Source organism: Artibeus jamaicensis, unplaced genomic scaffold, assembly GCF_021234435.1.
Source record: "Artibeus jamaicensis isolate MK-2021 breed Jamaican fruit bat unplaced genomic scaffold, CSHL_Jam_final contig_525, whole genome shotgun sequence".
Classification (NCBI taxonomy): Eukaryota; Metazoa; Chordata; class Mammalia; order Chiroptera; family Phyllostomidae; genus Artibeus; species Artibeus jamaicensis.
The window spans coordinates 13,485,105-13,498,893 of record NW_026521874.1 but is presented as its reverse complement, the minus strand read 5'-3'; the positions used below and the strand labels follow the sequence as shown (position 1 = coordinate 13,498,893).

At 53.3% G+C, this 13,789-nt stretch overlaps 1 protein-coding gene across 2 annotated transcripts in view; it reads right to left on the bottom strand.

Annotated features, from left to right (window-relative positions):
* SEZ6L (seizure related 6 homolog like) overlaps nt 1–13,789 on the bottom strand; it is a 166,527-nt gene that overhangs the window by 35,186 nt on the left and 117,552 nt on the right. For both annotated transcript variants that reach the window (XM_053669851.1, XM_053669852.1), the window contains exons 7-9: nt 12,747–12,913; nt 11,657–11,851; nt 10,032–10,170 (exon numbers count right to left, since the gene is read on the bottom strand). In XM_053669851.1, the coding sequence (XP_053525826.1) occupies nt 10,032–10,170; nt 11,657–11,851; nt 12,747–12,913 (501 nt within the window). The remainder of the gene's footprint in view (nt 1–10,031; nt 10,171–11,656; nt 11,852–12,746; nt 12,914–13,789) is intronic.

Genomic DNA, 13,789 nt, shown 5'->3' with positions numbered 1-13,789 from the left:
CTCTGGAGCCCAGCCCAGGGCCTGGCACAGGTGAAAATAAATGTCCTCTCCATGAGCGAATTCTGCTGAATTTTTCTCCATTTGCCAGTGAGCAAACTGAGGCTTGGAGGGATTATTAAGTGACTTTCCTAAGAAAATCCCATCTTGCACTTCAGGCAAGATCTCCACAGGGCAGTAGATTAAACATACCGTAGGATCTAAACAAGGGAAAAAATCCCCAAATCTGTACATGCAGTTATAGGTGCAATAAAACTTTTACAAACGACATTTTTCTAGAAGATCACTAAAAAACCCCCAAACCCAGACCTGTTCAGAGTTTCTTTATGTCCATTTCTGATCAGATTCCCTAAACCACACAGCAGCGTGGTCAGAGAACAGGTTAGCAATCCCATTTGACGGAGGAGTAAGCTGAGTCTGGAAGGGCCCAGATCCCAAGGCCTGGGCTCCTTCACGGTGCCTCATAGCCAGTGCCAGGCGTTTCTGCTTCCCGGCACTGTGGACCGCAGAGGGGCCCTTCGGCCCAGTGCTAATTTGGTTTCAATTTAATTTGATACAATGGCAGACGGCACAAGAAAGCATGTTGATTCCAGGGAGAACACAGAAAACCAATCTCCTTGGCTTCCTAAAGGGACACTTGAAAGCAAAAAAAAAAAGAGAGCAGTTTTCTTATTTCCTTCTCGTTTTTCCTCATCTTCCTCCCTCCCTCCCTCCGCAGCATCACCAAGTGCCTGTCTGTGTCAGATTCGAAACCCAGCCCTGGCCGCCCATGGGCCTTGCAGGGGAGACTTCAAAACTCAGATGATGCCCAGGCTGTGCCTTCAACGAATCAGACCCTCAGCATCTCCGGGGGCGGGGCCCTGGCATCGCTGTTGTTAAAGACCCAGGGGGGTTCCATGAGGAGGAGACCCAGACTCCCTTTTCCACAGTTGTTTTTCTTTCTCATTACTCCTTTCCCTCCACATTTCTGAACTCCTCTCAATCAATTCTCTTATCCCCCAGAGGAGGGAGAAGAACAAAGGCGCCCGAGCTGGAGGTGCCTGCCTGTCCTCTGGGGTCGCCCACGGGCTGAGCTGCTTCTCATTTCCACTCCCCGGACTGAGCTGTCAAGGTCGGTGACATGACGTCTCACACCCAGCACTGTGGCCTGGGAAACCCAAGGGGCCCGGGCTGCTTTGTCTGCTGAGAAATCAGTCCTTAGCCACCCTGCTGTTTGTGCTCCATCTGGGACACAGTGCAAACGATGGGCTCTGGATTTAAATCCCGAATGTGCTGGTTTCTGGCTGGGTGACCTGGAGAGAGTGGCTTCACCTCTCTGAGCCTCGCCTGTAAAATGGGCACGATATTGTTGAGAGCTATAAATGACATCATTAGTGCCAGAAATTCAATTAAAGGGGTATCTTTCATCTGTAAAACATTTATAATGAACCAGATGGCCTGCTAAGAGGCCAGGGGTGTGGCAACAAAACCTGGTGTTGGGGACCTCAGCGAGAGGCACCCACCCCCCTGTCCTGCCCCTGCTTCGTGACGAAGGACAGATGGCTTTCCCAGCCTGGACTTCAGTGACTCCAGATGAAAATCTCAGAATCTATGAACTGTGAAAAAATTCCTTAACAAAGGACACAAAGGGCCAAAACCACTTCCTGCTTCCCTTCTATTCGGTGGGTGGTGTCTGGTGCGTGCACTGTTGTTTGTGCGTGAGGTATGCTGCGTGTGGCATGTGTAATGTGGTGTGTGCTGTACGCATTGTTGGTGTGGTGTGTGTCTGTGCGTGGTGTGAACGTGGTATGTGGTGTGTGTGCACGTGCGCCCGTGTAGAGGAAGGTGGGCCTGGGGCTCTGCATCGCTGGGGGGAGGTTTCCGGAGCCCCCCAACAGCGGGAGCTGACAGCTGCTGCATGTGTTTCCTGCCATTCTGAATCCCCGCCGTGACATGCGCTATGGAAGGCATCACCTCCGAAAGCCTCAGTGTGGCTCATCTGAGCTGTCAAATGCCTCCCTGGAAGCCCCGGTCGGGATCGCGGGCCCTATATGGGAACTGTCCTCCAGGCACAAAAGAACTGTCAGGAACCAGGGAGATGCATTCTGAGCTCTCCCTGAAGGCACCAAACAGGTGTGCAGAGGCTTCCTGGGGCCGTGGCTGTTGCAGGACCTGGTCGGGGCTTCTGCCTCAGCTTGGCTTCCCTTCCTGACTCCTCCCTCCAGCCTGCGCCTCTTCCCCCGGTGCACTGTCTAAAGCACAGGCCTGCTCAGAGCTCTCCAGGGAGGCTGGCTGCCATCAGGATAAGGTGGGTTCCATGCCGAGAGGCCGGGCTGAGAGGTGATGCGGGGTGTGGCTCAGTGTCGGACAGCCGGGTCCGCACCCTGGCACCCTTACATCCAGCTGGTCAGCCACCAAACCCCTCTGGGCATCCCCGCCCTCCTATGTTACATGGGGAACATACCTGTGTGACCCCATCGGTTGTTTTGAGAATGAATTAAGGTAACAGAGGTAACTTGCTCAGAATCGAGTTTGGCACGCAGTCAGGGTTCAGTCCTCAGAGTTCCTGTTATCTCAGGGCCCCGGGAAAGTCTAACGCAACACCAGCCACACTGCTCGCCCCCGATAAACACTTGCCGAACAGTAAGTGCCTGAGGCCACTGCATGTCAGGGATTCATAAAGCAAGTAGCCGTGGCTCCCGGGGTGTCAGATCTAATTGCATCGGAGCATCTTGCACTCCCAGGTGTGCACCAGCCAGGCAGCGTCCCAGCTTGAGGCAGGGAACGGTGCCTTCCCAGAGACACTCTTGGAATCGCCAAGGCTAAGAGCCCAGTGTGGCCAAGGGGCAGAAAACAAGCATGCGTTGGGGGAGAACCTATCTACAGTCTGTGTGTCCCAGACACCACTGACCAGACAGTGCCTTGCGTGTTGGGGAGGGGGTGTAAGCAGTCAGGGGGGATCCCTGGGTAGCAGCTTTGGATGAACCCCCTTCATTCCTCACTGTCACCCCCAAAGCCCAAGCTCAGCCTTTGTATGTGCTTGGTGTGTGTGTGGTCACATGATACAGCACGCTGCAGGGAAGGAATCCATCGTCGTCACCGCCATAGCTGCCCATGGAATTACTGAGTGTGTGTCACATGCCGGGCACGTGACGAGTGTCCGTCCTCTCACAGACTCTAAAAGGTGGGGGCCACTACTGTCCTCACTCTAAAGACAGGAAACTGAGGCTCAGAGAAGTGAAGTGACTTCTCCAAGGTCACAGAGCCGATAAGGGGAAGAGTCGGGATCTGACCCCAAGGCTTCCCGCCACAAGCCAAGGCCTCTTCTTCTTTCTGAGAAAGTTCAGGATTTTTCCAGAGTGTCCTCCTACTGGATAGAAGCACCACACAGAGAAGGGAACATTTTCTGAGCTTTCTAAATGCCAGGGACTAAGCCTAAGGTGCAAATCTTGACTCCTTCATTTCTTAGCTGGGGGTGGTAGGCAAGTTACTTCACCACTCTGAGCCTCGGTTTCCTCATCTGTAAAGTGGGGACGGTGAGGGCCACTCATAGGGTCACTGTACACACTGATGTCATCTGGAGCTTTGGGCTACAGCCAGAAGATCTGAGTTCTGACCTCCACTCTTCTTTGACTGTGGTAGCTTGAGTGCGAAAATGCTTTCAAAGCTCTGCTCATCCCTGTATCTGCCCCCTTAGCAGCGAGGCTTAGAAGCATCGGCCATCGAGAAATGGAGTCTACTTCTTCGCCCCTTGAGTCTGGGCCGGCCCCTGCTTTCTGACTTGCCACAGGAGGTGGCCTCCGATGGTTCTGTTCATTGTCTTGGAACCCTGGCCAGTCACCATGGGAAGTAGCTTACACTAGTCATTGGAGGATCCCCACAGCAGAGATGAACCACCTCTGCCAGGGCCTGCCTAGACCGTCTGAGAGCCACCTCCCCCCAAATACACGAGAAAGGTCAGCTGCAACCCACAGAGCCACCACCCAACCTGCAGCTGCCCACAGACATGAGCGAACCTGCTGAGACCAAAAAAACCACCTTGCTGACCTGTAGACTTGCAAGCAATGCTATAGGCTTGCTGTTTTATGTTACCAGGTTTGGAGTAATTTGTTACGCAGCAGTAGCTGACTGATAGAGTAGTCTGGGGCAGTCTCTTCCCATCTCTGGGCCTCAGTTTCTTTACCTGCAACCTGATGGAGTTTGGGCTTTAGGAACTTTGCTGTTCCTTCTTGGACTCCTTAGACTTTTGGTTCTAGGGAAATCCCATCTCCCTCTGCTAGCACTGGAAGATTTTTCATTTCTATAGTGGTTGTCTCTCCCATGATTTCTGCTAGTGTCTGCAGATCTGCACTTCTGGGACCAATGCTGCCCTTGACCCTGGAGCTTCCTTCTTGCTGGGCTCTCAAGCTGAATTCTTGCAGCCTGAACGAGCTCTGTCACTGTAGGACTGAAGTGCCTCTGGACAAGGCACTTAATTTTTAGGGGTTGGAATTAACTTAGCTCAGAGCAGATTGGCAGCAGCTGAAGAGATCTAGTCCGCAGCTATCAATCATATGGTTATTGGGGTTTGTTATTAGGGCCTTTTATTTCCTGGTTAAAGAACTGTGCAGGGACCCATAAACAGGGGGAGATTTAGGGCTGGGCTTTGCAGTGGAGCCTGGAAAGCCAGCTGGAGCCTGGCTGGAATTTGTTTCTTTTAGAGCTATGCGTTTATTTGCAGTAGGTGCCCAGGAAATGGGGCATGGGGGCCCTCCCTGAGCCTAAGTTTCTTCTGTAAGGTGGAGTGAGGGCTTTCTCCCTCATGCAGCAGCTCGCCATGTATTGTGTGGTCAGAACACTGGCTTTGGTCCCAGGGACCTGAGGTCAAGTCCTGACTTGGCCAGTGTGACCTTGGCAAACAACTTCATCTCCCCGAGGATCAGTTTCCTTATTTGTCAAAGGGGATAGTCATGGTGATCTCACATAGGTTACTTTGTAAGAGTGAAGTGGCTTAATATGAATAAGGCACTTAGTAACTGGCAAGTAGTACGTGCTCAGTAAACATCAGACGTGGTTTTGGTGACAATAGGGGTAATGATGGCCAACATCAGTGACAAACACAACACATGCTCGGTGTTTAGTGTAAAACCTGGCTTGTGATGGGGGTGAAAATAGTTAGCTGTGGTTACTTGTCTGTTTCATGTCAGCAACCGTACTAAGACCTTTACACACTCACTACCTCTCTCTTTCATGTAGCAGATGTTCACTGAGCATTTACTGGGTGCCAGGCTCTGGGGATGAAGTGAGGGCCAGCAACTGGGTATCACAGTGGGCTCCACGGTGACCTCCATCGTACAGATGCGTAAACTGAGGCTCAGAGAGAGGGCCAGTGACTGGGTATCGCTGCCACCTGAGGCCCCGCAGCTAGTGAGCGACACAGTCGGGACGTAACTGCAGCTCTTTTCGATGCCAGAAGCTCTTCCATCTCCTCTGTCATGTGGCATTTTCAAGGTTGCGGCCTTTGTGCTCAGCTCCTGACGCCACGCTGAGACTGTCATTCTGGTCCTAAGTTCGACTTGCTGTGTGATGCTAGGTAAGTTACCTCCCCTCTCTGGGCCCCTCTCAGATCTTCCACTCTTTGATGCCTTCACTAATAATTCCTTAGTTGTTTTGTTCGCCTTTCTATGCTTTATTCTGAGAGAGGGGTAGAGGTAGGTAGATGGGCAGATAGACAGACAGAGATGAACACATCCTTAAGGATTTGAAACATTCCTGCTTGGCTGTGTTTTATAGTAAGTGGCAGATTCCTGGTGGAGCAGCGAGGTTCATGACGGGTTGGGGACTAGGCATTTGGGGTGCGAAGGGGGTTTACCCTGGGGGCTCCTGACTCATCCTAAGATCAGACACCCTCCATCCCCCCTCCAACACCAACAATGCAAGGTGGGTGGTCCTAATTAATGCTGCAGTTCCAGGCATCATTGGGTACCTATCAGTCCCTGTTGTCACTTGCTAGAATCCTTTGCTCACATGGGGACCCCAGAAAGCCCCGCCCCATGACAGCTTGACCAACTGACACTCTTCAAGATACTGCTTGGCTGTCACCCTCTCTGTGACATTCCACAACCCGCAGAGATAAACCCAGGGCCCACGACGTGTCCACCCCCACCCCACCGTCCAGAGGGCCTTGCCTGCTTCTCGCCAGGTCTCTGTGTGGCCCTTCTTTTCTTCCTGAACTTGAACTCCCAGAGGCCTCCGAGCCCCCCTGCGTCACCACGTACAGGTAGCTGGCCCCTCCCCAAGTCCATGAAGGCGGAGGCTCTCCTGCATGTGCATACCCTGCCCTTTACTGGCTGTGTGACCTGAGGGAGCCACTTAACATCTCTGTGCTGTCATTTCCAAACCCACAACATAATAACGCCTACCTGATAAGGATTCTTGGTCATTGTAACCTCCACGTACGAAGCGTCAACTATGCATCAGACCCCATGCAACGGTGCTTTGCACGTCTCATCTCTAATTTGGGTAATCGCCCCTCTGTAATGATCTCTAGTCACATGAGCTCTAAATCACATAATTATTACCTCCACATAATGACATTCCTGTTCACTATTGCTCACGGATATGAACTGTGCAGCTCAGAGCCCAGCACACAGTAGGTCCCTCATAAATGTTATCTTAAATGCACACAGCATCAACAGACCCATCCAGTACGTGAGGGAGAAAAAGAGCGCCGCCCCCTGGGCCGGGCACATGTGGCTGGGCCCTCACGACCCAGCAAACACTGCCCAGCGCCACCTACAGGCCACCCACCCTCCTCTGCCTGCAGTCGAGATGCTCTCTTCCTCGCCGCTGTGATAAATAACAATTGCCAACACTTAGGCAGGGCTGAGGGGCCCTGAGGACAAAATTATTTTTACTATCAAACCCAAATTGGTTTACTAAAACTGTCAGCAGAAACCAAGCGAGATAAATTAAACCCAGCAGCTCTTGGGCCTCGCGTAACCCTCGCTGGTGAGATGCTATTTTCACTCCCTCCGTGGGAAGAAAGAGGTGCCAAGCCCAGATGCCACCCTGCCAGGCATGTGCTGGACTTTTTCAGAGGAAGCCTCAGCCTGGTGACTGGAGGGCTGGGCTCATCCCCCTCTGCTGCCTCTGCTGCCCAGTTTGGGCAGATCTGGACTCCCCAGTGCACCCCTCGAAGCCCTGACTCCACTGCTGCCTGGTGGCGCGTCCTCATTGCTGCCATTCCTGTGTCGCCGAGCTCCGGAGATGCAGGGCTCCCTCCTCTCAAGGGCTGGCGAGGATCCCAGACTCTAGGGACACAGCAAGCAGGGTTCGAATCCTGGCTTGGCTAGTTCCCAGCCATGTGACCCAGTCGCTCTGCCCTCTCTCTGAGCCTCAGTTTATGCATCTGTACGATGGAGGTCACCGTGGAGCCCACTGCATCTGCTCGTCGGGATGGTGCCTGGGATGTGATTGGCTGGGACGCACCAAGTGCACAGCACAGTTTCGATGTTGTGGGCAAATGGGAAGCCTTCCTGCTTCCGGACCTCCGCACAGGCTGTTCCTTTGAGCTGCAACACCGTTCCCTCTGTCTTTGCCCATCTCCGATCTGCCTTTCAGGTCTCAGCATGGGTGAGGGATCTCTGGGTTGCCACTGTGGGCATTTGGGGTGAGCTCGTTCTCTGTGGTGGGGCTGCCCTGGGCATTGCCGGGTGTTGAGCAGCACCCCTGAGCTCCAGCCACTCGGTCCCAGTGGCATTGGCTCCCATCACCACTGCCTCCAGACACTGCCGATGTCCCCTGTGGGCGAAATCGCCCCCAGCGACTTAGATGCCCCTTCCTCCGGGACCCTTTCTCTCCCTGCCATCTTCCAGCTCGCCTGCCCCACTCCCGGCCCTGGGGTCCCCTGTTCTGCATCTTGCTTGTGCCATGTCCACTCACGGCGTGGGCTCCCCGAGGGCAGGCCGTGCCTGTCTGGCTCCCGGCCGATGCTTCCTTCTCAGTGGGTGCTCAGTACATGCGCGTGGAAGCGAATTAAACACACTCAGTGGGAAGAATCACCATCTTCACAAGGTGTCCCTGGTGACTGAAACTGGACTGAATCGGCCCTGGATGATGTAGGTTTCGTGCCCCACGGAGGATGCGGAAGCTCCCCCAGGAGGGGCAGTTCTCTCCCCACTGACCCCGTCTCGGAACCTGTCTGTGGTCCCACAGACACCTTCACTCTGGCTCAGCATCTGGCGCCCAGATTATCCGGCAGAACATGCGGCCTCCCCGAGCCCCACCCCACCTGGCCCCCAAACTTGACCAGTGGATCTGAGCGTCACCGGTGTGGAGGGTCTCCAAAGTCCTCTCACTCGGACCCTAACTCTAAGTCTGTGGCGGCAAACCCTTAAACACCATTACTCTCTGAAACCTCCTCTTGGGGGTCTTCCCATTGCGGCTACTTTGCTTGATAATTTTTAGGCAAAATGTTATTTCTTCACCAGATTACCCACGATGTAATAACCACGGTTTACTGAGGAGTGGAGGGCCTCTCCTGGGAGACTCTTCACACTTTGTTTACTTTTTTCCCTCCTGGGGCATCACAGGCAGCTGGATAAGAATTTGAGCTCACATTCTGGCCGAGGAATTTCGGGGGTGTGTGCCGCAGAAACACGGATGTTAAAGACCCTCTTCACGGTTCAGAAACACTGGGCCCAGAGAAAAGCCCGAAGCCACGTGGCTCGGGGGTGGGGGACATGGAATTCTGGTCCGGGTTGGCCTGGCCTCAGGTCCACGAGAGGCGGGGCCTGTGAATCTCTGAGTCAGTTGGAGCAGGAGGTCCCGGGATTACCTCAGAAGACACTGCCGCTCTCTCTCAGGGACAGGCTCAAAAGATAGTTGCTGATGATTTTGCAAATAATTTCCGTCTTTCCTGGCAAAGCTCCTCTGCAGAGCCAGGCATCCTGAGCCCTGCTTCCCAGCCAGCTGGGTTTGCACTTCACTCGGCTGACCTCAGAGGTCACGGCCGCATCCAGAGAGGCTCTTTAGAACTTGGCATTCCCCCTGGCCCCAGCCAGAGTCTGGGTCTGCCTGGGAGCCTTTTCTTCTGCTTCTCTGGACACCGCCATATGTCCATGTCCCCTTCTCAGCCCCCTGTCACACGGGGGCAACAGAAAGAGTGTGAACGAGCAGCCACAAAAGCCTGGATTCAAATCTCAGCTCCGCCACTCGCCAGCTGGGCGATCCTAATCCAGAAGATAGGGTACCAGGCAGGGTCTTTGTCTGTGTGAGGACTACCTGAGACATACACGTTTAGAGCTATCATCGGTGCATCTGGCCCTGCTCCCTGGGAGCGCCCCGGTCCCTGGGGAGTTGATGGAGGGCGTTCTAATCGGAACATGTGAGAAGTACCATCACTCAGTACAGTAAGTGCCACCACGCAGCCAGTAAGTCCATTCACCCCAGCATTTCTTCATTAGACATTTTCTGAGCACCTACTATGTGCCAGGCTCTGTGTCAGACCCTGAACAGAGTTACATCAGACCAGGCCCCGACTGCAAGGCCCTCTGGTGTGGCTGAGAGAGACAGTGAGGACATACACTGCTGCAGGACTGGTGAGAGTAGACATCCGGCCCTTTGAAAATGCTGCCCGTACTCTCGCCACAGGGCCTTTGCATATTCTGTTCCTACTGGGTGCATTTGCTCCAACCCATCCTTGAGTCGTGAGCTTTAGTGTCAGGTCCCCTAGGAAGGCTTTTCTGATCTCTCCCCTTTATATCAAGTCCCCATTACATGACCTCACAGCGCAACACACCTATCCTTCCATCCACTACCAGAGTGACAGGACGCAGTTATCAGTGCATCCCTCACTCACTGCCTGCTTCCCCGGTAGACAGAATTCCCCAAGGATGGAGGCTTTCTCTCTGCATGTATGAGGCTGTTTCCTTCACCACTGGGACCCCAGTCATTGGCCCAGCCCCTGACACATAGTAGATGCTCATTTAATATTGGCTGAAAGACTAAGAAGGCCCAGTTTCTTCCCCAGTCTGGATGCGGCGGGGTTGGGGGGCCCACCAGGAAACACTCACAATTGGATGTCTAAGAAGATCCTCTTCTCCTCCCCAACGTGGATCTTCCAGACACAGTCTTCGCCTTCCATGTACGGCTCTGGCCAGTTTGGGGACAGCACCACCCCAGCCACAGCAGAGAGCTCCCCACCGCACATGGCTGTAAAGGACACAGACAGATACATTTCACTCATGAGGAAGCCAGTATGGCACAGCCGCTAAGAGTGTGGGCTATGAGGTCACGTGGCCACAGCTCGCCGTGGTCGGTGGACAGGGGCCTTCACTCCGGGAAGCCCGTACATGTCTGTGGGGTGTTAAAATTGGGACTGGTTGCCTGCCTCCTTTAGCTGAGGGTTGGCGAGGATGGGGCTGTAGCTCTATCAGGACCAAAGACAGAGCCCAAAGTCCTGAGTGACATTTCAGCTGCCCTGCTCTTATGCAGGGTGAGGAGTGACTAAGAAATGGCGCCTTCAGGCCGGGCGGACCTGGATCCGAGGCCTGCCTTGGCCACCAACACTCTGTGGCAGGGCAGGTAAGTCCTTGGAGCCTCCGTTTTCCTTCTCTGTAGAGCCAGAGTGCTCCCACCGCTGATGCCATTGGGTCATTCTGAAGGTCAGTGGAACTCAGGGTGTCAGACACAGCACAGGGCCTGGCACAAGGTAAGCACTCAGGAATTCTTAGCTAATGCAACTGTGAAGGAGCCCGGCTCTGAACTGGAAGCAGAGAGAGGACCGTACCTGGCACCTGGCCCTTTAAATTCCACTCTGTGTTTACCGCTTTGGAAAGTTCTCAACGTGGCAGAGGCCAAAGCACCAATAAATTCCGCTCTGTTAAACCAGCACATTTAATACAGAGATCAATCCCTCACCACGGCGGGGTTGTTATTTCACGCCAACCACCATCCAGGTGGCGCCTGCCAGGAGTGAGAGAGGTTTCTCTTCATTATTTCCATGCTCCACGGGCATCGGCTCAGGGTGCCTACCTGGGCTCAGAATGCGGAAATGGGGAGGGCAGGGCCCTGGGGACCCAGGTAGATGAGGGTTCTAAGTAGCCAGCACTGTCCAGGGGGCTCAGACCAGAGGTCTCTGAGAACAGGGAGACCTGAGTTCCATTTCCTACTCTGCCAATTACCCTCATTGGGTTCTTAGGCCTGTCATTCACAGCCTCAGTTTACTCATCTGTAATTGGGGTCAACAGTGAGGGTTAAATCAGACGACGCCCCCATAGTCCTTGGCAGAGGGCCTGAAACACAGTGTCAGCACTTCTGTTAACAATGGTCACTATCGTTACTATTACTGATTGGGTCCAGGACGGCCCCGTGCTGTTAGGTGAGTTAGCGCCGCACGAGGGCGCACTACGGAGGGGCCCATAGCAGCTGAGATCCACTCAGAGATCTTGTCACCAAGCTGCACGCTAGTGGCTTGTGCCTGGAGAAAAAGGCACCTTTTGGAATGGATGTATTTGGCAACTTCCTCAAGGACAAGCAGCAAACCTGACCCCAAGGACAGTGAGTTCTGGGAAGCGTTCTTACACTTGAACTGGAGTGTAAGGTGGTAACAGGCCCCTACACGGAGGCCTTGACTTTTTCATCTGAGGGGGCGGAGGTCCCTGGGGGGGCCCAGGAGGGGGACGGTGGGGTCACTCACCTCTGCACAGGGGCTCCGTGTCATTCCAGTATGGGTCCCTCATGTTGATGCACTCAATGACGGCCGGGCCCTGTTCCAGAGAGTGGCCGGGGTCACAGGTGAACTCCACGACAGTCCCGATGTTGTAGGTCAGGTCGGACGTGGTGAAGTTCCCATTCTGAATGTAGGGCTCGTAGCAGTGGCCTTTCTCAAAGGCTGGGGAGGGGACACAAGAGAGGGACAGCAGCTCAGGTGAGCCAGGGGCCACTTGCAGGCCCTTCCTGACACTCAGGGGTGCTCCCAGGGACACGGGTACCAGACTCTGTGACCTGACTCCAGCTGCCCTGACGAAGGAAGGGCCCTCAGGCCATCCACTTGGCTTCTGGGGGTCTCATTTTTTTTTCTTATCTAAAATGGAACTGAGAATCTCTGCCCTCCCAACCCAGCCAAGTTTTTATGTTTAAATTCCTTTTAGTGTCTCGTATGGATTCTTTCTATGTCCCAAAACTGAGAGTCTTGATTTCTGCCACTTAAAACTATAAATTTACCTAAGAAAAAGACCCACTTTTCTTAGGTAAGACAGAACAGAAAGTTCCCCAAGGCACATGCAATACCGAAGGGCATCCCTTCTTAAATGGCCAGGACTACACAGAACAGGCCCTTGCTAATGATTCTGGGAGGAAGAGGGGGCTGGACTTTAAGGGGTCTCACTGAACACAGCGGAGCTTAAGGGACCAGACTCAAGCTGGACGGAAGTCTTAGCTCCATGCTTTTTTCTAACCAGTGACCTTGAGCGAGTCACTCAGGTTCCCTAACCCCCGTTTCCTCAGTTAAAAGATAATAACAGCTCTCACGCTGCAGTGTGGTAAGCGTTAAATGCACACTGGACATAAAACGCTGGGCACATAGTAAGTGCTCAGTAAAGGGTAGGAATTGTTATTAGTACAGCTAAGTCTGCTTCTGCAAGTCCGAGAGTCCATCTGGCTGCTGGGTCTCCCTTATCCCTGGATGGCCAGATTGCTACCCCCCAGGACCCAGTTCCCGCCCTGCCATGCTTCCTCTGATCCTGCCCTACCACCCCAGCAGAGGGGGAGGCCCCATGGACCCTCACCCTCGAACCGGATGTTGAAGGAGGAGGCTGCCCGCGCCTGGTCGGACGTGAACTCGATCCGGATGCTGTTGCCCTCGCTCAGCAGGCCCTCGAAGGGGACACTCTCGGTTTGGAAGGAGTCGTAGAGAAGAGTGGACTTGTTGGTCAGCCCGCTGTAGACCTTCATCCTGGCAGCGGGGAGGGAGAAGGGGGCCTCTGAGAGTCCTCTTGGGTCACGGACATGCAGCAGCAGGAGGGGTGTGCAGTGAGCACCTCTCACCCCCAGATCTGAACCCCAACTTTGCCCTGTACGAGCCCAGACAAGCTGCTTTACCTTATGGAAGCTGCTTCTTTGTCTGCAGAATGTTGGCCCTGGACTCATGGATTGATTCTGAGGTTGTAGGAGAAGTGATGTGTAGAGGGAATAAACCGGGCTGATTAATTGATAGTAATTATTGTTACTAATTGGAAAGTTGGGATTAAGGAGCTGATATCATTCCTGCAATAGTGGCACATGTAGTCAGACAGTCAGAGTCACCACTCCATAACCTCTCAGCTCTGTGGCTTTGGACAAGGACATTCCGCCTCACTGAGCCTCTGTTTCTTCATCTGCAAAATGGGTACAATTCCACCTGCATCAGACTGAGGATTATAGACAGTGGGTGTAAAGTGTCCAGGATAGAACAGGTATATAAGTCAAATTTATTAAGCATTTGACTCCTAACAGGCTTTTTGATCATTGTTTCCCAAGAGCACTGTGTGGGGAGTCAGGAGTCCTGATTTCCAGTCTCCAAAGCCCCATAGAAGTTTATGTGCATCTCAACACATCTTGGGCCTCAGTTTCCATGACTGCGAAGGCACGGATTATAGCACCTTATCTGTTTTACCGGTGGGCTTTGAAAGTCTGATAGATACAGTGCCCTGAAAAGTAAAACCTGTTGGACAAAATGTTGCGATTCACTTTTCCTGTTATTAAAACCCCTGGATACTCAACTCTTTCCTACTCAACTCTTTCCTAGTCTCAGAATTTTTAAAGAAATTATGCAAAAGTAGAGAAGACTATA